The sequence below is a fragment of the Cheilinus undulatus genome, linkage group 5 (assembly GCF_018320785.1).
Source record: "Cheilinus undulatus linkage group 5, ASM1832078v1, whole genome shotgun sequence".
NCBI classification, from domain to species: Eukaryota; Metazoa; Chordata; class Actinopteri; order Labriformes; family Labridae; genus Cheilinus; species Cheilinus undulatus.
The window spans coordinates 37,546,096-37,571,680 of NC_054869.1; the positions used below are offsets into that span (position 1 = coordinate 37,546,096).

The following is a 25,585-nucleotide window of genomic DNA, read 5'->3' on the forward strand; positions in this document are numbered from 1 at the left end:
AGGGCTTCAGCACAAGTGATGAATGTTTTTTTTTTTTTTTTTTTTTTTTTTTGTACAATGTGTGCAAGCATAAAACACCACATGTAAAATCTTTACTTTCATCCAGACAGCACCACAGAGCAGCGTTCTGGACTAAATTAAGACAAAAATGTCAGTCTGTGAAATAACACAATGTAATGAGTCTCTGTAGTCAAGTGTGGGAAAATGTAAAGGCCTTTTCTATAGAGGAAAAGTGAAGGCAGAGCACAGTAATGGAGCCAAAGTTGAGCCCTGAGGGATGCGACGAAGAATTAGAGGTGTGACAGAAAATGAATCACCTTCAGACTCTCAAAGGTTTGTTGTTGAACAGTCGTAGATGAGCTACAACACCAGATCACAAAACAGCCATCAAACATGTCATTACTTGAGCTGTGAGACAACATCTTTGCTTTACTGTCTGGTTTTCATTTTTGAAGCCTAAATAACATCAGTATTGTCTATTATGTAACGACTCAAGTCGTCTTCACTGTGGTATTTCTGGTTTGCAGCCAGGCAGTTCTGATTTACGACTTATTAATCTACACGTTCACTTTTTCTCTGCCATTCTTTTCTCCTATATCCTTACCTTGAATCCTTTTCTTCCCTTTAACAGCTCTCTGAAATTTTATTAACCTTAAACGCTGACTTAAATCTACAAATGAGCTGGAAAAGGTGGCATTTTATAGCATCATAGCCTCATTTCCCCTCGAGCATTTTACATTTCTGATAAGGCCTGCTTGCACTTTTCTCTGCACCTTTTTAATGTTGTTTACCAGCTGTTGCAAGGACCTGGATAAGAGTGCTTTATTCAGGCTTTTTACTGGATTTTAAACCCTAATGGCTAGAGCTTTGGTAAGTGGTTTTCCTCTGAGTGGACTCCTGTGCTCACACAGCAAGACATTCAGTATCTAAAGCAAGGAAGAGCATGAACAATTAAGTTTCTTCTTCCATGGGAATCGTTTAATATCAGCTGGCAGGTACTGGCAGGATTTAGCCCCTCATCAGTCACACAGTTATTTATTAGGAAGAAATGTACAAGTCTGCATAAGGCAGACAATCCACACATAGCTGTGGAGATGTCCCCTCTGGCTTGTTAGCCGGTTACAACTTGAAGGTTTTCCATTTTAGGGCGCACTCACACTAGGCCATCTGTACAGTGCCTGGGCCCGTTTCAGCCTTAAGTCCGGTGCGTTTGGCCAGTTTGAGTGCAATCGTACCGTTCTTCGGTGTGGCACGCTTTGCGGCCTTGGCACGAAAGGATGAGGTGGGCCTAAGCACGGCACGGATGCAAATGAAGGAGCACAAGCGCGGTAATGTGACATAACATGAAGTAACAACAAAAGAACCCGCTTCATAGCGCAGAGAGCACACCAGGCAGCAGCTGCATGTTAGAGACAGCAGGATTTTTTCTAGAAAGATAGCGAGAACTATGTAGTTTGTCTCATTGTAGTTCAACAAGTTACAAATATTTTATCAGAGCTGAAGAATTTAACTTCACACAGCTCCACTACGACCTTATTCTAATGGATCTCAGTCCAGTCCACATTTCTGGCCAGTTTCTAGCAAAGTCAGGCTTTAATGACTGTGAGAAGTTTTTTAGTTTGTGAAATAAAGCTTCTTCCCTTGACTTAGTCACAAACTGCAGTTCACAGGATAACAAACACCTTTCATACTCTGCGCATAAAGGAGAGTCTGCCAAATATGCGGACAAGTGTGTTAATCTCACGACTGATATAACCTCTTTTATCATAAAATTAAAATGCCATACTATCATCCACTGAAGGTTAGAATACGGCACGTTACGGATGGCCTCATGTGAGTGCGCCCTTATACTGTGAAAAACAATCACAGTTAAGAGAGAGGATTTCCAACTGTAAATTACACAGCCACACCATAAGACACCACAGAGGGAGAGCAAGAGACGGCATACTGCGAGACACTGAGAATAAGGTGAGAATTTTGCAGGTGTTGCTGCACTTCTTTTCACCTCTGAATCACTTCACATCAGCCAAAGTTGTCGACTCACAAACTTTTAAAAACATGGCTGACTCTTCTGACCTTTAGCAGCAGAGCCTCATTATTTATGATGAAGAGCATCCAAACAAACTCCTGTGTGTGTTTCAAAACTTGTGCTACAGAGGAGAACATGTGAGATGACACTACAAGATCCCTCATTAAGTGAAATATCAGTTTTGAATGTAATATAATAATTTAAAGAGCAAAAAATTAGAAAAAGAGTTGTCTAATGGACTGAGTGATGGTAGAAAAATTGGCATTACAGTATTTTTCTTTGTTATTTTTATTGCAAAAATTATAGACTGTGGAAAATGTTGGACAGTATGCGTTATCAGCGGTTCCTGAACAGGGTAAGGCACAAGCGATGACCCTGGAGGGATATCATCAGCATATTTTACTTCAACAGAGCAGTTAGGAAATAAGCAAACATCCCCTGTTTGTGTTGGTGTAATTAACTTGAAGCACAACAAGGATCACTACTCTCCAAGTATAATGTGTGCAATTAAAGCAACATACAGCAAGCGTGCTCCCTCTGCAGACTCTCTGTCGGCTTGTGTGGATCTTTAACACAAGCTGGGAGCTCCAGCGGTCACCTCAGTTTGACATGAACACAAAGTGGCGGTGATTCTAAATGTATTTTTATTTTATTTATTGATTGATTGTAGGTGACAGTGAACATTAATGAACATGGACATGTAAATGTGCCAGATTGTAGCCATAGGCTAATTTCCATCCGAACCCCCCAGCAGGTTGATGGTATACATATAAAAGTGTACATCAAGCATGTACAGAATTAAAATAAAAAATATACATAAAATCAGACAACAGAAGGTGGCTATATGACTTTGCTTAAAACTGACCAGAAAAATAGATAGACCATTGCAGTGAAAGTGCATAGGGAAGATGGAAAAGTGCCATAGTGCTAATTTGCTGTTGCTAATGTTTAAAGATGTGAAGTGTTTTTTTTTTCATCCTCATCCCCAGCACTTAAAAGTCTGTTTAAAGTACCGAACTTTGTTAATTTGTTTATCCTCAAACTTTAAACTAGATCAGTGGTTTTCAACCTATTTTTTGCCGAAGACATACCTAAGATCAAGCCGAAATTTCAAGGCACACCAAATCCATATCTATACAAAATTGCCCATTTAAAACATGTTACAGTTAAACAGGAATATAGCATTAGTGAAGGCAGGCATGGAGTCAAGCATTGCTATTTAATTGAGAGCAGCTGATCTCACGCAAGCCCTCATTAGCAGAGGGCCAGGTGATTTGATCTTTTGGTTAATTGCACTCATGCTGCCATATTAAAACTGCTCTAACATGGCTTACTGCGCCCTCTCCAAGCCACGTTTTACAACCTTCCTCCACCCCAGCTCCTCCTTCCCAGAACAGCCACATATGAATAACAGCAATAAGTGCAAATTTACAACTACTAATAAAGAAAAACTACTTACGACTGCAAAACATGTGTGTTTGTTGACAAAGTGATCCTGACTGGGCTTAAGTTAATGTATAGCTGCAGTCATTATGGATGGTTGTACAGATTGCTTAAACACCAAGACTTGGCTCTTGCCACACCACTTGAGAACCACTGAACTAGACAGATACTTTTTTGATCTCAAGGGAAAAGTCAGAATGAATTTAACTGTTCTTTCATTTTGCACACTAAGGCCTTGTTTACAGGACAATGTTCTGCTTTGCTTTCTGTTTTCGTTTTTAAATAGTTCCACATTTAGACAGCAACATTTTGAAAACAATCTCCATCTACACTCTGTAGAAAAGTGTTTACTCCCCAATAAATCTGTCTCTACAACAAGGACAGAACTGCACATTCACAGTCTTTTATGGCCAGGACCTTTCTGTGTGGAGTTTGCATGTTCTCCCCATGCATGCCTGGGTTTTCTCCAGCTACTCCAGCTTCCTCCCACCACCAAAAACATGCTCGATAGGATAATTGATGACTCTAAATCGGCTGTAGGTGTGAATTTGAGCGTGCCTGGTTGTCTGTCTCTATATATCAGCCCTGTGATTGACTGGTGACCAGTCCAGGGTGTACCTTGCCTCTTGCCCAATGACAGCTGAGATAGGCTCCAGCCCCCCCATGAGATATGCGGTATAGAAAATGGATGGATAGAGTTTGTCATGCTGGTTCCGGCTTGGACAATGTAATGTCAAGGTCACCCCATTATGGAGGTCTGCAACAGATGAGCCCAAAACATCCCACAATTGAGGTTTGCAGCCAGATCCTCTTGGAGATAGGAATTTATTTTTTCGCCTAACACCTTTAGTACATAGTGAGTAAAAGTGTTTCTTGAACTCTTGTATTTATTGGGATTAAACTGTGCAATTTGTTTTTGCAAATGCTCATATTATGATAACAAAATTGTGATAACAGGGTGCAGTAATAGTTCTGCAGATTCCAATGACTTTATTTAAAAATCAAACTATATCCTAACCCATTTCAATACAGCAGAAATTACAACTGAGAGATCCAATATTTGGTCATTTCTTGTTATAAATGGCCAAAAATGTCAGGCAAACTTCTTCCTCACTGTCTAAATTGCAAAAATAATTCTTTGTGTTTCTGTAGAGTTTACACAGTGCTTTTAATCTGTCTTGTGTGGGAGCTTTGAATTAACGGTAATGTAATTGTTATGATACACATACTGTGAATAAGTACCAAAAAAAGTGAAAAGTATTCGAAAACTTTCTACAGATGAGTCACTAAGCTGACAGGAAAAAGATACATTTCAACCCTGCAGCATTTGGTAACAGATTGCTGTTGATGTCAATTTTCTTGTTTTAGTTCTTAGTTCCCTTTTTTGCCCAGGGTCTGCAGAAGCTCTCTGATAATCGCAACTGGGTTTTGCTGAGTGGGGGAGGGAGGCCTGGTTGAAATATTGGATGAAGGAGAGGAAAGGGGATGGTAGGGTTTGAGAGCTGGAGGCACTATGGTATAGGAATGCAATGAGTGATGAGGTTACACCAGAAACTAATCAAAGTAATGGTGTGAATAAATTCTGAGTATTTTCAGTCCTGCTTGTCTCAAGTTGGCCTTTTTGAAGTTGTTTTGCTTTAGTTTCATTTGTAGAAGGGATGCATGCTGGATGTGTGCTCAGTTCGTGTAGGCATGCACATTGTGCGCATGCTTCATTTCATCATTTTGAGGTGATATTATGAAGCATCAGTGAGTCTATGTAGAGACGATTGTTTCTCAAAGCGATCTTATGCCCTGATGCATGTGCACAGTGTTTCTTCTGTCTGCCTCTTATTCCCAGTCTGGTGTTGTGACTCATGTTTATGCTCTTGCTGTGTTTGTGATTTATCCTGCTGCCAGCTCTGGAGGAGGACGGCCCCAGCAGAAATCGATGATACCTTCAGACGCTTATTTATGGTTGCACCAAACCCAGACTGGAGGCTGGATGAGAAACAAGTCCCTCGCAGGAGAGGAAGATGGCAGGGGGTTGGGTTTATGGGTAACGAGAAGAGGGGGGTTGCTGAGGAAGGGGTGATAAGGATTGGGTAAGGGCCTCAGGGTGGGGCAGAGGACAAATGGTACCAAACGCGTGGACAGATTTAAAGGTTCCAGAGACATGGTGATGGGTTTTTGATTCGATGCAACACCTTCTATCACAAGCTGTGAACCCACATGTGCATCAGTGGTTTACAGGTTGTTTAAAGCTATTTTTAGATTATGGTGAGCTGCAGACTGCAAACTAGCTTTATCTTCAGCCTGCAGAAGGTGCTCAAGTGTTACAAGGCTTTTATCCAGGCACTCTCTTGTTTTCATGCTGCCATAGGTCAGTCAGTCCATCTTTATTTGTATTTAGCCAATTCATAACACACAAAGAGCTGGTTTAGACTATACTCTTTATAATATTATTTACAGAGACCCAGCATTAGTCCACCATGAGCACAACACTAAACAATCAGGAAAGTTAATGTTGCGCCTATACCTGACTACAAGCTACATCACTAAATGACATATTTGGATTGCTAATGCATGCTGCATGTGCTCATTTGTTAGAAAAATGGATTGAAGTACATTTACAATCATAGATACTTGAAATCTCATGCTTTGACTTTGAAGCTGGGTTGTGTGAGGCACATATGCAGACAACCCTGAAATTTACTAGAAATTTTCAGGTTAGCCCACCTGGAAATTTTCCTGACTTTCTTGTTCACACTTGTCCCTCGCAGCGGGAAGTTTTCCTGCAGAGTTCCTGTCAGTCAGTGAAAGGATGGGATGGGGAAATACAAGAGTGCTAGAGTGCATGGAAATTTTAGGGTGAAAAACTCTGCTGTTAGCATCCACCCAGATGAAGTACATTTTCCAAGATCGTCTGTCTGCAGACCGGAGCTTTCAGACGCCACTCCTTGCAGACCACTACTGAGAGACAACAATCTGTCAGAACAAAAATATGCGCTACAACTTTCAAAATGATATCAGATTAAACCTCTGGTTTGGGTTAAAGTAAGGATTAGGATACCAAAAATTTAAAGTAACAAACCTAGCCCACAACACTTAATTACAAGATGTTTATCAAAGCAGAGTAAACAGTCTGCCTACGGGACAAAAGCATGTCCTCCATGAAAACACTCTAATGCAGCTAAAGTAGCTAAGGCTAAAGCCAATGAAGCAGCTACACTAGCTACACAGATAAATAAGCTATGTATCTACTGAGCTAATTCTAACAAAGCTACATTAGCTACGTTGGCTATTTAAGCTACATAGGTAATGTAGCTAAATCTAAGACTACCAAAGATACATTAGATATGTGGGTAACATAGCTGCTAGGGCGGGAGAAAAAATCAATACAGCATAGTATCATGATATTTTGTCTGGTGATATAGTGTATTGTCTTGTCCATCAAGTATCGTTCTTTTTTTTTTTTTTTTTTCAAATTAATCACTGATATAAACTGAAGTGAATGATAATAGAAAAATAAAATTGTTTGTCCAGTGAGGCTGGCAGAGGTGACAGTCATAGAGCAGGAGGAAGTTAGTACAACAAACATGGCAAGAACTAGGGGAAGGACATTAGGAATGCAAGTAGGGCACAGTTAAGGTGGACATGACACATGAGGTTTGCAAGAAGTGCTACATGAAAATACTAGAAAAGCACTCGGAGAGTGCAGACCTCCGCCATTAGCCCTATCTCCCAATAGTACAGAATCTTTTTTAAAAAATTCCTGGATCCAGACACTGATCCGGATCACTCCGAAAATCTAAGTTCTTCCTTGTGCCATTTCTGCCATTTCCTGAAAATTTCGTCAAAATCCATCCATAACTTTAGGGTACCAGGGAGGTAAAAATACTGCGGAAATCACACAAACATGAGGGCAAGACTAATGCTAAATCAGCCAAACAGTTCAAAAAAATGGTATAGATCGCAATATATTGTATCACAATACTCACTGTATTGCAAAATGCTTAAAATCACTGTAGTATCAAACAGTGACCAAAGGATCGTGATAATATTGTTTCGTGGGGATACTAGTGATTCCCACCCCTAATAGCTACCAACATAGCTATAGATAAAGCTAAAACAAATGAAGCTACATTAGCTACACATGCGATCATGCCATATTTACTAAAGCATTTTGGAAGTAGTTATGTTAACAGTGGCTCGCTTAGCTTTAGCTAAAGCTGACGTAGCTTCATTGCCTTATGATGTTATTGTATTCATATCTACGCATGGTAACGTTAATTACATAGCTAGTTAGCTATGTTAGCTTTAGCTAAAGATAAGGAAGCTAGAGAAAGCCTGGTACTGGTACGTTCCTTCTATTCTGACAGATGCAGTGTCCCACAGTAGTGGTCTGCAGTCTGAGATATGGGATCTAAAGCCAGACCCCTCTTAAATTTTCAGGAGTTTTGTACAAGTGTGAATAGCACTACAGTGTTTTCAAGCAAACACAATACAGCTGAAAATTACCAGATGTGCTTCATGTGTGAAAGCCAACTAACTACTTTTCCTGACAGCCCATGAAAAATTCCTGTACCAGGTTGGTGTGAGCCCACGAGTGGGACTGCATGAAATAATCAGGAGCTTGATGCTGAGACATAATGGAAATTGTCATTAAAAGACTAAAAGAATATGATCACAGCAAGCTTGCTAAAGAGCTGATTTATTTTTCCTAACAGTGTCAAATATAGTAGACTGCTTTTTAATAGTCATTAGTCAAAAGTTGGTGCCCTGTGGGCAGAGTAGACCAAAATGATCAATCAGTCAGATCAATCAGAAAGTCAATGGGGTTTGTCATGGCCCTTGTCTCTCTTTTACTCTTTGGGAATGAATGGAAGCTGTTGCTTCAGTTTTAAGCTGTTCAAAAATCTCCCCAATTGGAGCTATTACATTTTTTCTTGTAACTATCAGCTTTGGTTTCTACTCTATGCTTCAGCAATATGATTCTAATTCTAAAGAGCAATATTTCTGAGGTGCAGATGCCTTGTGGTTACGTTGCGCCCCATGTGCCTGGGTGGCCAGGGTTGATGTCCGTCCTGTGAACTCTCACTGCTGCCATTCTCCGTCCGACATTCTCTCTTTTTGGTTCTATCCACTGTCCTATCTTTTTCAAAAAAAGGCAAAAAGCCCCAAAAATAAGTCTTAAAAGAATAATTTTCTTGATGCTAGTTTAGAACAATTAATATTCTAAAGTTTCATTTTGGACATTTTATTTCTTTATTGGGATTGGGCAGTGAATGGAGTTGGGAACTGGGAAGAGAGAGTGGGGAATGACATGTTAGAAAAGAAACAAAGGCTAGACTTGAACAGTCCTTACATGGGGACTTCCTATTTTTAACAATGAAAGAGTGAAGATAATGTGAACAGTGGCGTAAATTGGCCAATGACAAATTTGACAGCAGAATAAAAGAGGAGGAGGACAGCGGAATAATGTGACAGGTGAAAAGAACTTAAGAGACGAAGCGTGGTAAGAAGTGAAACTGGCTCTGAAATGTGGTGAATTGATACACTAATCTTGTACTTGACCTTTGGGACTATTTTTTGGACTTTTTTCTTCATGGATAATATTTTAATTTTCTCTCTAGAGTATGTGCAATCAGATCTGAATTTCTAGCAATGCTCTAAAAAAACAAAATAGCTTTTTTTTAGCATAAAGACAAGTTGTCCAAAGCTTTTATTTTAGCAGTCATTATCAAATGTGTAAGTAATTGATCAGTCCAGTGTAATCTTTGGTTTGTTCAGTTTCTTATCCTCACATTTCCTTGTCTTCCTCTTGCTTTCTTTCAGATTTGTCTGAACCACATTTCACAGAGTGCATATCCAGAGACTGGGAGACGTTCCGGTGTTGGTGGAATACAGGTGACTTCAACAACCTTTCCCCACCTGGAGCACTCAGAGTCTTCTACCTTAAGAAAAAGTGAGTCTGATGGGTGTGGTACCTACATAACTCCACTTACTGTTTTGCATGTGAAGACCTAAATGTATCGGGATCCACAAATACTTTAAAATTCTACATAACAGTGTTTAGGTGGCAATCATTCCTTCTTTCAGTCTTCTCTTCTCTGCCTCTTATTGTTCCCCTCATTCAGCTCCCCCACCAGTGAGTGGAAAGAGTGTCCAGAGTACAACCATGCAAACAGGGAGTGCTTCTTCGATGTGAATCACACATCTGCCTGGGTCCCCTACTGCATGCAGCTCCGCAGCCCAAACAATGTCACCTATTTCAATGAAGATGACTGTTTCACCCTGGAGAACATCGGTTAGTAACACATTTTGGCAGAATATCTGGATTTGATTAATAGATTATTTGTAGGTGAGGTATTTTACCACAGAGAGCTTTCTTACAGCATTTTAGGTTTTTAAAGTTACTCCATGACGGACAAACAGACCATATATGAGCATTTATGACACCTCTTGACCTGATGTCAGACAGAAGATCTTTGTCTGCTTCCATTTCTGTGTGAGCCATTTCTTTATAGTCAGAATATGTTGCTACTTTTGGGACTTGGGCTTCAGGGCTGACTACAAAAGCCAAAAACTCTGCTGTATTGAAATGCCCTTTTTGACAGCAGAAATACACATTTACAGTCAGGTTAAAAACATTGGTCTCTAAAGCTTATTTCTTTAATGATAAATCCTGTGCAGATGGTGATTTAAAAAAAAATAATCCAGAAGAGCTAAGAGTTATGCATAAATTTAACCATTCTCCAGGAAGCTTAACCCTTTGAGACCTATGGTAGTGCCAGAGCTCCCAATGCATTTCTATCTTTAACCATGTGTAGAATTGTAACCAAATGAGATAGAGCAATCATTCTTTTGGCATATAAATCTGGAAGAGTAATACTAACATATACATTCAATGAGTCCCAGAGTACTGTTTCCTTCCAGAAATATCCTCCCTTCTTTTGCATAAATGTACTAAAAAGTGCAAACATCAAAAACAATATACTATAATGTAATCCAGACTATTGCCTTTCATAGCACTTCCTACTTTCTCCCTTCTATGGTAGGTCATAAATGGTTAATGCCCACCTCAGATCCACCCTTGCCCTTGTTTGCAGTTCAGATATGGTGGCCACCATTGGTGGGCTTCAAAACATCTTTTCACAAACAAATTGGTAGCATCACTGAAGGCTACGACCATATCTTGAACAGGTCGATGATTTTTGCACAATATTTCCAGGAACTGTTGCTGTCTGCTGCATTTTAACTTTAACAACAAATGTCATACCGTTCAATATTACAGCAAGAGATACCAGACACTGAGTGTTTACTCAGTCTGTGTTTTCATGTCTGACAGCCTTATCTTATTAGGACTGTAGAAGATGAAGATAAATGCTATCTTATTGCATGTCATATGTTTACTGATAATGCAGCAACCTTTGCTTGTTTGCTTCCTTTTCATTACATCCAAATTATTATAAGCATGTTTTTAATAACATTGGGAAATTGATTTCAAAAACTATTAAAATCTTTTGATAGTCTCCAGATTTCATGATTCCTTGCACACAATCAAGGCACCCAGTGCCAGAGGCAGCAAAACAACCCCAAAACATCTTTGAACCTCAACTATGTTTGACTGTAGCTACTGTGTTCTTTTCTTTGTAGGCCTCATTCTGTTTTGTGTAAACAGTAGAATGACGTGCTTTTCCAAAAAGCTCTTCCTTAGTCTCATCTGTCTACAAAATGTTCTCCCAGAAGGATTGAGGCTTACTCAGGTATATTTTTGCAAACTCCAGTCTGGTTTTTTTATGTCTCTTTGTCAGCAGCGGGGTTCTCCTCAGTCTGCTGCCATAGCGCTTCATCTCATCTGACACTTTTGCACCCTGAGTCTGCAGGACAGCCTGAATTTGTGTGGAAGTTGACTGAGGATATTCATCCACTATTCCAACTACCCTGCATTGCATTCTTTTGTCAGTGTTTCTCTTCCGTTCACGTCCAGGGAGATTAGCCACAGTTCCATGGATTATAAACTTCTTGATTATATAACGCACAGTGGACAAAGGAATGTCAAGATCTCTGGAGATGGTCTTGTAACTGTGAGATTGTTCATATTTTTCAACACTTTTGCTTCTTAAGTCCTCAGACAATTCTCGGCTCTTCTTTCTCTTCTCCATGCTTGGTGTGACACACACAGGCACACAACACAAAGGTTGAGTCAACTTTTATACATTCTAACTGGCTTCAGGTATGATGTATATATTGCCAGCACCTGTTACTTGCTACAGGTGAGTTTAAATGAGCATCACATGCTTGAAATAAAATGATTTACCCACAGTTTTAAAAAGGTGACAATAATTTTGTCTGGCCCATTTTATAAATTTGTGTAAAATCATGTCAATTTTGACTTTTTTCTTCTGTTTTTTATGTTGTTCCAATGCACATAAAGGAAATAAACATGTGTATACCAAAAACATTTGTAATTACAACAAATGGTGTATTTTCTGGAAAAATTCCAGGGGTGCCAATACAGTCTATGACTGTATAAATTTCTATATCAAAATGATCACAGTATCTATTTGAGTGGAAAATAACACATCTCTTAAAACAAATTTCTTCGATCTTTCTCCTTCGATTTCTTCCCTTGAGTTTTTGAGGGACTAAGACGCAACGAAAAGAGATACATAGGCACACCTTGAGAGACTTGGACTGTAAAAAAGAAAAAGTTCTTGTAGAAGTAAAGCTTGACCGATCAATGAATTGATTTTAACTTTTATTTCTGTTCCAACTAAACTTTTCCCCCTCCTCTTTGCAGTACGTCCCGACCCTCCAGTGTCTCTGAACTGGACTCTGCTGGATATAAGTCCCTCTGGACTAAGCTATGATGTCATGGTAAACTGGGAGCCCCCACCCTCTGCAGACGTCAGTGCAGGCTGGATGCGTGTAGAGTACGAGATCCAGTATAGAGAGAAAAACAGCACAAACTGGGAAGCAGTGAGTCCTTTCTGTCTTTTATAGTTGGTCTGAAATCCTCCCCTCCTCCTTACTTGTATGCACACATACAGACAGACATAGAGTTGCATGTCCTGACACGTGTAAACACACACCACTAAACTTAACAGACTGTCTCAGTGCATACGCACAAGCTTACACAAATGCAAACATTCATGCACCCCCTTTAAAGTGAAGTGTAGGTGGGTCATAGAACCTCAGTGTCATGTTTCCTTCCCCCTCCTCCTCTAAACTTTGTGGTTAAAAGGCAGTGGAAGCCTGAACAAAGCCCTCTGGGAAATCTCAGCCTCTGTGGAGGAAGTAAAGGGTGGGATCTGTAGGTCAGGGGCCATGGGGCCTTGAACAGACACATATTCATTACCACCGGGTCAGCTAGTCCTACAAAGACAGCCTTGGATACTGTCCAGGAGTCATTCATTATAGCAGTATGTCCTATATCATGAGGGCTAAAAATACACCAACCTTAACCCTAACCCTGTGAAATGATCAGTGCTACAGGTACCTCAAATAAACATGAACCCCCCTCACACCTGTGAAGGGGTTCATGAATAGTACCTGTTTCTGGTAGATTTTTAATTGTAACACAGCAAAATCTTTAATTTTGCTCCCTTTTTCTCTCCCTTTGTGTTTCTGTATATATCAGTTGGAGATAGAGCCACAAACCCGGCAGACAGTCTACGGCCTGCAAATAGGAAAAGAGTATGAGGTGCACATCCGCTGCAGGATGAAGGCTGTTACAAAGTTTGGAGAATTCAGTGAATCCATCTTTATTCAAGTGAATGAGATACCTAACAAAGGTAAGTTCATGAAGTTCAAATTACCAGCAGGAGATGGGAAATGATTTTTGATTATTTGAACAATCCTCCATTTAGAAGGTGCCTGGTTATGATGCTGCACTGTAAACCTCAATTAGGAAACCTTACTTAGCATGTAAACAGATTGCCTTATAAAAACTAAGTAGAATAACTTTTCAACCCCAGTAAAGTAAACTAGATATTTTGTTGCACTGAATACATTTTTTTAGTGTTGTGCACTTGCATTTGAGTTTCAGTAACTTAAGCTACGTTGTAACTGAGGCTTGATAAAATTAAAGACCCTGTAAAGTGAAAATAAATCTGTATTTAGGTTTGTTGTATGACAGGTCACTGTGTTATGAACCCCCAGGTCAAATTTCAGTCAAATAAGACATCTCTAAGTTTATGAAATTAAGCTTCAAAATCATGAAAAGGAGCAGTAAAATCTGTTCCAGGATGATGTGGACATGTCTGTTGAATGAGATGAAGCCACGCCCACTTAGGAGGAGAAATACAATCCTCGCAGATTTTAAAAAATGTTACAGTCTGATTAGAGGACAGCACTCACGCCATTAGCCTGCCTTTTGACCTTTTGTTGACCTCAGAAGACGAGACATAGTCCGTTTTCTGGCTCAGATCTCTGTTATGTTGCATTCAATGATCCATAGACCACTGTGACTGATCGATTTGGCAGATTTACCTCACAACGAACAAAAAAACAGCATTTAACTGTTAACTTTCAATAAAGGCAGTGACATCAGCTAAGAACAGACTTTACTGAGATGAACTGGGATTTTATACTGTAGTGTTGGGGGGGGGTCATTCCCCACTCTGGGCTTGTGACATCATGAGCCCACATATTGGCCCCGCCCACATGAAACAAAGCCAGGAAGGAGGTGAAAAACTTTCTAATGGTCTCAATCTAGAATTCAGTCACATGTAGATCTCAGTGTTTTCACATTTACAGCCACCATATTCCAACATATCTAGTGTGTTGAGACAAAACTTTGGATTTCACTTTACAGGGTCTTTAAGTAACATGCACAAATGACTAAGTGAAGAGTCAATTTCAATTAAAATCAACTCGGCTTTACTCATGCATTCATGTTGGGTTAACTCAAGGTTTTTTAGATTTAACTATACAGTGGAAACTGTCCTAAACTTAAATACAAGTCAAAAGAACAAGTTTAAGTACTTTTTGTAAAGTTACATGATCTTTGTCAACTGCAATTTCCCTTATTTCTATCACATACTTTAATCTTGAACATTTATACCACTCAAGATAGGCCAACATCAGTGACAACAACTGAAAAGTGCACACTAAACCAGGAAGTCCTCTTCCACAGGTAGTCCTCTTCCATTGGTATACCATCCACTGGGTATTGTGGTTGCTCCCTGATGGCTGGACTTCTCTAACTGAAGCCTTATTTATGCCTCTGTGTCATGTCGACGGCGTAGCTACGCGTAGCCCTCTCCGTCGACGTGGACCCCTACGCTGTAGCCTGACATGCATCTCCAAAAAATCCTAACTATGGTGACACGGACCGCAAGGGCTGTGATTGATCTGCTCAAAACGTCATTTCTTCATCCAGGTCCCTCAGTGGGTGAACCAGTGTTGTAAATTTACCCATTCTCAGCCTCGACTCGTTTAGTGGTCATACAGACCACCTCCGCAAACGTCTTCCTGTCGCCTGAGCTTCAACATTTGCAACTCGAAACACACCCGCTCCACCTCAGTAGCTGTGACCGGAAGATAAACAAGGATTCAGATGTGACCCCTCTGAAACCACACACACACACACAGAGCCACACCCCCCTAGTGGCATGGCGGTGAATTGCAGAGCGACGCGTTCCCTCGACAAAGAACTTCGAATGGTCAATGACGGCGTCGCATCGACACAGAAGTATAAATCAGGCTTAAGTCATTAACTTCATTTATGGTGCAAATGTGTCTAATGCTCAAAGGCATTCTGAGAAAACTCTGCAGATTAAGGGATGATCTGCAAATAATTTGAGTACAGTGACAAAAAATACTAAAAGTTATTGGATAATATTTACTTAAAACTAAACTTGTTCAATCAACTCAGAAAAATAGAGCTGAAATAACAATTTAGGATTTTTAACCCTCCTGCATCCCTAAAAATAGTGCAACACCCATGTCCCTAAGGCTTAAAAATACCCTCCAATAAAGACTGCCATAAAAAATTATGTATTAATGTATAATTCCAATTTTTTGCTTAAATACTTAAAGTAACTTCAGTCCTCACCATGTATAATGAAAATGATCTGTTTTTCAAAATTTTAACCCCTTAAATGTGAGTTTTGTGATGAGAACTGGATTTTTTGTTAAACCATAAAAAAGGGGGGGGTGGGGGGGGGGGTTTCCATCACACACATGCAAAATTGATTTTTTTTTTTTTTTGGATGGAATTATCTGAGCCTGGGATTGTCAAAGATTGGCAAAAAGATTGATTTTTAACAACTTTTATTTTTTATGCAGTGTCCAATTGTATAAAAAGTGTGACACCTATGTCCTTAAGGGAAAAAATTCCCTCCAATAAAGATTCCCATATAAAAATTATGTATTAATGTATCGTTCCATTTTTTTGCATAAATACTTAAGTTAACACATCTTTTTTTTTTTTTTTAATGACCTTTAACTGTTGGGTCTTACAGTGCAGGACAGTTGTATGGTTTCTCGAGTACAAATTAGTGGAATTGGATGCACGGCTTCACCTCTCTACTTTATTAAGAGCAGCTAAAGTAGGAAAGCAGATGTTTGTCTTGCTCTGCCAACAAAGAAAAACACATTTTTTAGAATTCGAGCAATATGGCAAAGCTACACACTTCTTTCAATCAGAGCAGTTATTAAATTCTAGGCCTTATAATATCTCTGCCTTACCTTATAATTTCAAAAACATCCAAAGAACTGCACACAAAAGCTGAAATCACAGAAATTTTGTGTTGTCCTCACATCTGTTTACAGAGCAGGCAAACTTGGCTCAAGCACACGCTCAGGTGGCTCAGAATGTTAAATATTCTCTTCTTTTTCAGCTTGTTTGAGTGTGGAGACAGTGGTGTGAATCAGCAATTGGCTGCCAAGCCCTGAGATGTTATTAGTTACTTTAAGTTTACTTTACTTGAAACAACCGTAAAATGGTTTCTTTCACCCTGCTATTAAACATTACTTGATAAAACTTGGTAATAAGTAAATATACTTGATTATTAAGTAAGATCACATAATTTGTGTGAGTGTGCATAGCTGTTAGGGATTATACTGTGTACAATTGCAAGACGGTGCCTAAGGTGCATGTAAAGCTGTATGCTAAACACCACCTACAAAAGAAGAAAGCAGTAGTGTCCAGTGACACAACTTAGGCGCTATGTAACTAACTTCTCTTCTCTTGAGAAACTAAGTTAGTTAAATCTGTTAGCCCCTCACTGGTAATTTCCATTATGTGTTAGCAGTAAGCTAACAAATTTAAGATGTACATCTCAGCCCACCTCTTAGAATCTATAAGTTTTCTTTAAATAATTGCTGTTGGCTTTCTAAGAATGATTGTCTTTGAATGTACATCCCTATTATTAGCCTGGCTTTAGATTAGAGAACATCTGAAACGAGGCTGCTATATTGTGTTTCATGTTTCGTTTCAGAGTCTACCTTCCCGCTCACACTGGTGTTCATTTTCGGGATCGTAGGAATCCTCGTCCTCATCTTGCTCATCATAATCTCTCAGCAGAACAGGTAGGAACAGACCAGTCACACTCTCATGCATGCTCAACAGAAATACAGTCCTTCAACCACTGCTTCAATATTTATGATGGCCTCAGAAGGACTAATCTCTATTTACAGATTCAATTGGAGCCACAGATCTGCTTGTAAAATGTAGATTTTATGAACCGCTGAAAGGCATCAGAGATGATTCATCCAACCTCAATCTAACCAGCATTTTAAAAGTTCCTCCTATTGAGACATGACAACGCTTGGCTTTTTCCCTTTTTTAAAATTTGCAACATGATGGTGTAGTTCCGGGAAATGTATAACCCCTAAAATACCTGTAAATCACAAGAAAATTTGTTTCTTTTTTGGTTCATACCACCGAAGTAACCCAGAGTGATGCTGCTGTGTAACACTAGTTAATAGCACGTCAGATAGCTTTGGTTCTCAGCATGTTTCTTCTTGTGTCTGTTCAGATTAATGATGATTCTGTTGCCGCCCGTTCCTGTACCCAAAATAAAAGGCATTGATCCAGAGCTGTTAAAGGTACGTTCATGTTGGTCCAGTTAGTCTGCTATATCTGTTATTTTTTATGTGGCTATTTAGCACATTGTAGAGTACAACACATATATAATGGTAAGTGGTTATGTGCCATTGTGTGATAATGGCCATTATGTAACCAGAAAGCACTCTATGTTTGTGGTTATTTGAACAGCATTGACATAACATGTTTTATTCACCTCAGAGACATTGATAAACAGTTTTTTCTTTACACCTTTGAAGCGTTCGGGCATTTTAATATCATGATCAATTTTGAGGTTTTCTTTTCTGAAACTCAAACACACTGCAGGCATCAAAAGGAACATTGAGAAAACACTTCTCACTTATCCCTACTTTCATTAATGCTGATGCATCACGCTGCTGCTATTAAAAAAACGTAACCTCCTTCACCCCAGCCTCCTCCTTTATAGAAAAAAAGCTTTACACCCTCAAAATCACTTCATGGTACCACAGATTTATTGCTTTTGAACACAATTTATTGTTTTCAATTCGCTTTGTCATAAATGTATCAATCCAAACGGGGGTTTCTAACCATGTGCTACCTGGAAAGTCAAAGCATACTGCTTGACTAACCCAGGGAGCATCTTTTGTGCAGAGCCTCCTCCAAGTACAACTGTATTTTGCAAAAAAAAAAAAGGTTCAATGTATGACGAGAGTGTTCCTGGCTGAACTTTAGTGCTAAAACCCAAAACATCTCAATGTGCCAAACACACAGTGCATGCACCCTGCTTACCATTTTTTTGGTGCAGGAAGCATTAACAATTTACAAAAAAAAAGCTGTAGTAAATGACTAGTGACCCATTTCATTTTTTATACATATTTTTTCCAAAGTGGCTTTTGCAGAGTGCCTACTGGTTCCACAACACATTGATGTTAATAAAAAAAAGATCTTAGGATATACAGGTATACAAAACTGACTTAAATGGAAAGAGAAGAAATGAGAGGGACAGGGGAAGAGAGAGAAATTGTGCCAGTTTAATACCTGGTTTCATTTGCTGTTTAATTGTGCCACTTTAAGAGCACATGGCAGTTGGTGCTGGCCTTTGTGGATCAGTTGGGATTTGTACAGAGGCTGATTTGCATCTGAGTGGAGCAGTTTTGCCCAAAACTTTTGAATGTTCCCTCATTTACACTGTTTGCTCAGCTGAGCATAATGCGTGTGTTTTCTGTGCAGTTAGCATGGATTTCGCCTTTGCGTGTGCTCTGTTGATCAGACATGTCAGGGACCAGGCAGTAAGGCATGAGACACAGGAGTACTTTTAAAGAAAATGTGGGCTTTTATTTTACCCAAACAAAGGAAAACCAAATTTACAAACCAACTTATATGAACAAGGCCTATAAAAGAGGTCAACTTAATAGAACTTTAAGTAAGCAGAACAAAATTAAGGTGTAAACTGACTAAACAGACCTCACACACTGAGACAAAGGGAGTGAATTTATAGGTTTGGCCAAACCAAATGAAACACAAGAGGGGTAGACAAACTGGACACTAAACTAAACTAAATACAAAGCAAACCTAACTAAACCCAACCCCCCCCATGACATCATGGCTCGTGGTCTGCTCCAATGATGTGGCTTCAGCATAAAAGTCCTCTCTGCCCTTGGCCACACCTTTTGTCTGTACCAGGAAGTTCCCTCCCCCACCATCCAGGTAACTCAAAGAAAGAAACAAGGATTAGAACAAAAGAAACATGTGTAATCTTACATTGACCAAACTGTGCGCACCTAGTTCAAACAATCTAAGATTAAACACATAAATAATCTAATACCAAATCAAATTGTGTAAACTATCTGTGGTAAAATGAACAAATCAAACTAATGTTTATGTGGTTTACTGTAAAATAAAGGCTTGTGAGGAACATAGGAGGTTAATGTGTGGGTTTGAGTAATATTACCCTTGTGTGGCGTCGGCCATCACAAGACACTATGGTTTTTTTTGCCTTTTTCACAGCTAAAAAAGGCCCTTAAGGCAAGCTATTCTTCAGTGGATCCACACCTCAATGTAGGAAATTATAGCTTGTTAGCATTAGCATTGGAGTTTAAAACCTGCTTATATGTAGCATTATGGGCTAGGGGAAATTGTAATTGTAAAATTGTACATGAGACACCCTGCCCTCAACTATGACACAATGCTGATATACCTACAATGCTGTGAAAAAGTATTTGCCCCCTTTATGATTCCTGAGTTTTTTGCATTTTTATCACACTTAAATATTTCGGATATTTCACAATGACAATCCAAGTAAATACAAAATTCAGTGTCTCAATGATTATTTAATATTTTATTATATTAATTATTGTTATCGTTGATTTATCTGCTTTTCTTAAATTATTTCATATTGACCCAACACTCTTTAACCAAAGCTTTTTAACCAAAAATTACAGATGTTGGCTTTTTACAGAGTTTTTCTGTGGTATGTGCCCAAAGAGTAAAACTCTGAACATCAATAACTCACAGGCAGCAACATATGAAGTTGTGTGTGGTTTATTAGTGAATTGATTATGTAATGTGTTGTGTAATCTCTGTTTCTTTTTTTTTGTTTTTTTTGTTTTTTTTGGGGGGGGGGGGGTTACATTTCCCTTGTAATGTAGATTAAAAACAGACATTACTGGGCGTCCATGTGGCTCAGTCAGCTTAGGCACTTCGAGCCTCGTAAACATCACGTCTCCCACTGTCCCTTCTCCAACCTAGGCCCATTTTCACTCATGTCAACCATCTAATCAAAGCACAAACAACATAAAAAGCAAACATGCTCTCTGTTTTTTGAAGGTAAACAGGAACAGGAACAGCACTAGGGGATAATAAGACGTGAAGATGGTCTTGGTTATGTTGTGGGTGTATTATTGTCAGTTGATGTGGGATGCATTAAACAGGCAGCATGCTTACTCTTTACAAAACAAACCTCACCCCTGGACCTCTGCAAAATAAGTCCCGAATGTAAAAAGCAGCTATTTCATGCACAGACAAAGGTGAAACACATGCAGCTGAAATTGACACATTATGCACGAGCTGTGAGAGAGGTTCTGTTTTCCTGTTTCAAAACACACTCATACAAATACAAATTGTTTACATGCAGAAGGGGAAGCTGGATGAGCTGAATTTTATCCTGAGTGGTGGAGGGATGGGTGGCCTACCAACCTACGCACCTGACTACTATCAAGATGAGCAATGGGTGGAGTTCATCGAGGTTGATGCCGAGGATGCAGACGTTGGAGACAAGGAGGACAACCAAGGTTCAGACACCCAGAGGCTCCTGGGTGTGCACCAGCCTGTCAGCCACCACATGAACATCGGGTGCTCCAATACCATCGGGTAATGTTCAGATTCTTAAAAGCTAATTTTTTAGATTTTATGATCAAATTTGTGTTATATTTTTTTTAATGATCAGCTTTCATTACTTTTAAGGTCTTGAGATGTGTGAAATTAAACTTGTTGAAAAGCTAAGAGTTAGATTGGAAGCCGTTCATGTTAAAAAAAATGTTAAACACAAACAAGTTGTCAGTGAGAACACTGAGCTGAGAACAACAAACGCAGAGAGTTTGGCTTAACTCTTTAAGGCCATACCCTACAGTATAATCACTAAGGATTAGAGCTTTCAAGCTTAATTGCATAAGTCACTGTTGAAAAAAGTCTACGGTGCATCAAAGTGCATTAGTGCATCAAAATATATATCTTTATTATTGGCATCATTTTTGTCACTTATTTTTACTTGAAAGAACTCAGCCAGCTCAGTGGGCAATCAATTAAACTTTATATCTGCAATTTATAACCAAAACGATCCTAAGACATTTTACAAAGAAGGCATGTCTAGACTGTAATCATTATAATAGTAATAATAATAAAAAGAATAATAATAATCATTATGATAATAGGAGTGATGATATTCATAATAAAAAATACAAATGATAATACAACTATAAAATGATTTTAATAAATTGATTATAATGACAATAAAAAATAATATTAATGATAATAATGATAATAATCATTATTATTGTTATTGTTATATTATTAGTATGATTGGGATTATAATTATTATTATTTGTAGTATTATTTTATAGTTATGATGATGATGATATTTATTATGATTATAAGAGGAATAAAAGAGATGATAATACAATGATAATAATGATTATTTTTACTATCATAATGATAATAATAATTATTATCATGAAAATTATTTAATAATAATAAGAAGAAGAAATATAATAGTTGGAGTCAGATGATTCCATGGCAGCAACAGGCTTTTCCACATCAAAGATCCAGATGAATCTATGTGGCACAGGGGCCAGGACGAACCCTCCAACACAGGCATCTACACCTTGTGTTATCAAACATTTACAATTTTACCTTTTTTAATTTTGGTCTAGAATAAGTTCCTTTTGTCATGGTTAAGTTCATGTTATAATCTTCAGTCCGCCTATAAAGGAAGGTCTTTGTCCAAGCAAAAAATCATTACACTTAGAAGTAATGCAAAAACGCAAAATGAACCAAAAAAGTTTAAAGGTAAAAAATAGTACAATTTTAAAATGCAGAAAAAGTAACAGGACGCTGTTAGATTAGTTGCAATCAAAATTTTAGCAGCTCTTGTAAGGATATATTTGAAGTTGAAGTTGCGTATTATACTTTTAAAGTTAAATTGTTTTCAGCTTTTTAAATCTGGAATTGATTTTATTACATTGATAATGCAATCCAGAGGCAACGCTCTTGCTCAACAATCATAATTTCATCCCCTTTTCCCCATCTGTTTCCACATATTTCTTTCTTCTCCAGCTTCCCAGATGATGACTCAGGTCGGGCCAGCTGTTACGACCCAGATCTACCCGACCAAGATGCGCTGACGCTGATGATCACCCTGCTGCCAGGCCAACCTGAGGACGGAGAATCCTCCTTCAATGTTGTAGAAATAACCCCAGACGCAGAGAGACCTCTCCTTCAAACCCAAAGTGGAGTGCCTCAGACGTGGGTCAACACAGACTTCTACGCTCAGGTGAGCAATGTGATGCCCTCTGGAGGAGTGGTTCTTTCACCAGGCCAGCACCTTCGAATCCAGGAGAGCAATCCAGCCATAGAGGAGGAGACACAGAAGAAGGGAAAAGAGCACAAAACAGATGAGGAGGAGGTGGAAGGGAAAAAGTTGAAGGAGTTGCAGTTTCAGCTGCTGGTGGTGGATCCTGAAGGGAGCGGATACACCACAGAGAATAATGCCGGGCAGATTAGCACGCCCTACAGCTCACCAACACCCGGCGAAGGGTATCAAACCATACACCCTCAGCCGGAGACTGAACCTGCCCCTGTAGCAGAGGAAAACCAGTCCCCTTACATTGTTCCTGACTCTCCCCAGTGCCCCTTCTTCACCCCTGTTGCAGACTACACAGTGGTGCAGGAGATGGACAGTGAGCACAGCCTGCTCCTCAACCCCCCTCCACCCCGCCAGTCTCCCCCTCCCTCTCTAACACAGCAGCACCCCCTCAAAGCTCTACCAGCTATGCCTGTCGGGTACATCACCCCAGACCTGCTGGGGAACCTCACACCGTGAAATGACAATGCCGCTGACGGCCTTTAAGGTGTAAGTCTGTTTGACCGCAAGGTTCCCTGCATTCACAAACGCTTGTCTCTACCTGATTCTGCTGGAAACCAAAAAAAAACTTGCTGCACAGAATGTGGATGGAGAGTACAGGTGTTTTATTTCAGAGGGTGCTGAAAGGGAGATGTGACAAGCTGTATGAATGACTTTTTTTACTTCTGCTACATCAGTTAATTTGACGCAGGGGTGGGACAGTAAACACCGCAAACCAAACGCACAGCTGGCTTTTTTGACAAATATAAGGCTTAGTCTGGGACAGTGATGAGTCAAAAACATTAGCCCAGAGCTTAACTGCCTTGGTTTGCAATTCTACTTTGGCTAATCATGTAACGCTTGTGTGAAGGCCCTAAGCAGACATGCATCCATACTTTTAATAAACTCCATTTTCTCATGATAACAAGTGAAGATTGATCTTAGGGCTGTTATGCCTTCATTAGAGATACAGGTCAGCAAACAGAGCTGGAAACTTGGCAGAAATAGAGGGAGGCAACAGTCCTCATACATGGGACACACTGATGTAACCACTAGACTACCAGTGCCTCTCTTTTACATTATTAAAGGACTGATTTTTCTCATTATCTTGACTTGAAAAAGCTAATTTTTTATTCTGATGGTTGGATACAATACTGGTGCAACACTGTTAAAAAAAGTGTCAAAGAGGAAAAAGTCACTCTAGTAAGTGTGCAGGTGTTACCTTTTCTTGTTCACCATACAGAACCTTTTGTCAGACTGCTCCCTACCCCCCTCCCCCTCTCGTCACCTCTACTCTGTTTTCACGCTCTCATGGAGAATCCGCCACATTGAGTGCCATCCAAAACCTTAGAGTGTGGAGTGAGATTGGGCTATAGAGATGCTGACTTAGGCTGGCCACACAATGGACGATTTTCAAATCTTCAATGGTTTTAAAATCGTGGGGGACTGCAGACATGAGGACAGTGTCAAATGACTTTTCATCTTATAATAAGATGACTCAGCCAGACTCTAAGGGCGCATTCACACTGGTGCTGTTTGGACCGCTTTAAACGAACTTTGGTCAAGTTTCCCAGATAGTCCGGTTTGTTTGTAGTGGTGTGAAAATTCACACCAACTCTGGTATGGAATAGACAAGCAGACTCTGGTCCACATAAAACAGGGATCTCAGTTCACTCACAAATGAACCCTGGTGTGGTTCGTTTGAGGTGCGAACGCACAGTGGACCAACTTATGGACCAAAGGCATGAAGTGGCATAAGGCATAATGGTGTACGGATTCAGATATGTGATTTGATACACTCAAATACACTTCACTTGGCGTCCGTATAGCCATAGCAACATGTCGTAGTCTCTCACTCACATGTTGGTTGCCTTTTTCTTTGGTGTAGATTTATTCATTTCATGTAAAAATGTGTTTTTTTCATTGTTTATGAGGAATAAAAGACCAGGAGAAGGAGATGGATTTCCGGTTTCTTCTTCTTCTACGTCTCCTTTTCTTCTTCACCACTCTTTGTGAGCATCACCAAAAACGTATGGTTTGATTTGTTTGATCAAGGGCTATGTGAATGTGAACCAAACCATAGGAAAGTGAAATAATGTTGCAATTTGAGTTCTGAACTGAACAGAGTCTCCCAGACTATCAGGTGTGAAAACGACCTAAGACCACTGACACCACACACCTGATGAACTCCCAGCGGCCTTGTGTGTTCATGTGACTTCAGAAGAATGACAAACATGTTTGTCCATCCATACCCTCATCTTGCTGTTCCTCCACCACAGGCTGTCTTGGCATGTGCTACAGGTGCAGCAAAAATCATAAAACATGAAAAGAATCAGGATGAAATCCTTTCTCGGTAAAGGTATAGTTGTATTAATGCTTGTCAGCTGCAAGAGTATGTATGATCCAGTTTGTCGCTGCTACCTGGTCTGTTAGCTCTCACTGGTTGTTTTTGGCATTAAATCGGAGGCACTACGACCTAGAATCGTAAATATTAAACATGTTTGATATTTGAAATTCAGGGTCTGGGAGGCTACGACGCTATTTGAAGCAGTAAACCAATCATGTTGACACAAGAGAATTATACAGACAAATAGTGGTTTGTGACTAGGCTTTACATGAGATAAGCCTCCACAACCGTCAGGGGAGGCAAGATTTCTTGCCTCAAATTGAGCTTAAAATCCAGCATGTGTGGCCAGCCTTACTGAACAGGTATAACAGGTTTCCGTGTTCATCGTAGAGACAATCTCTATGTTAAAGTTCCACATTATCCATTCATCCATTAACAAAGTTTGAAAAAGTATTATACAGAAATTATGCACAAATGCAGCTCCCCATTACATTTCAGGAAGTTTTAGGGGCTTTGTGAAAATGTGAATAGGGTTTATGTTTTTTTTGGAGGGGCTTTTTCAACTCTGGGAGTATGAGATTAATTGGTCTATATCTCAAGAAAACAACCAGGGATTAGTCATTACATGGAAAAAGTAAATAAAATGTAAGG

At 39.5% G+C, this 25,585-nt stretch overlaps 1 protein-coding gene across 2 annotated transcripts in view; it reads left to right on the forward strand.

Annotated features, from left to right (window-relative positions):
* ghra (growth hormone receptor a) overlaps window positions 1-25,364 on the forward strand; it is a 69,048-nt gene extending 43,684 nt beyond the window's left edge. For both annotated transcript variants that reach the window (XM_041786588.1, XM_041786589.1), the window contains 8 exons: window positions 9,290-9,419; window positions 9,592-9,761; window positions 12,258-12,436; window positions 13,098-13,251; window positions 16,903-16,993; window positions 17,443-17,512; window positions 20,605-20,840; window positions 22,302-25,364. In XM_041786588.1, coding sequence (XP_041642522.1) covers window positions 9,290-9,419; window positions 9,592-9,761; window positions 12,258-12,436; window positions 13,098-13,251; window positions 16,903-16,993; window positions 17,443-17,512; window positions 20,605-20,840; window positions 22,302-23,067 — 1,796 coding nt within the window. In that variant the 3' untranslated portion in view covers window positions 23,068-25,364. The remainder of the gene's footprint in view (window positions 1-9,289; window positions 9,420-9,591; window positions 9,762-12,257; window positions 12,437-13,097; window positions 13,252-16,902; window positions 16,994-17,442; window positions 17,513-20,604; window positions 20,841-22,301) is intronic.
* The last annotated feature ends 221 nt before the right edge of the window (window positions 25,365-25,585 follow it).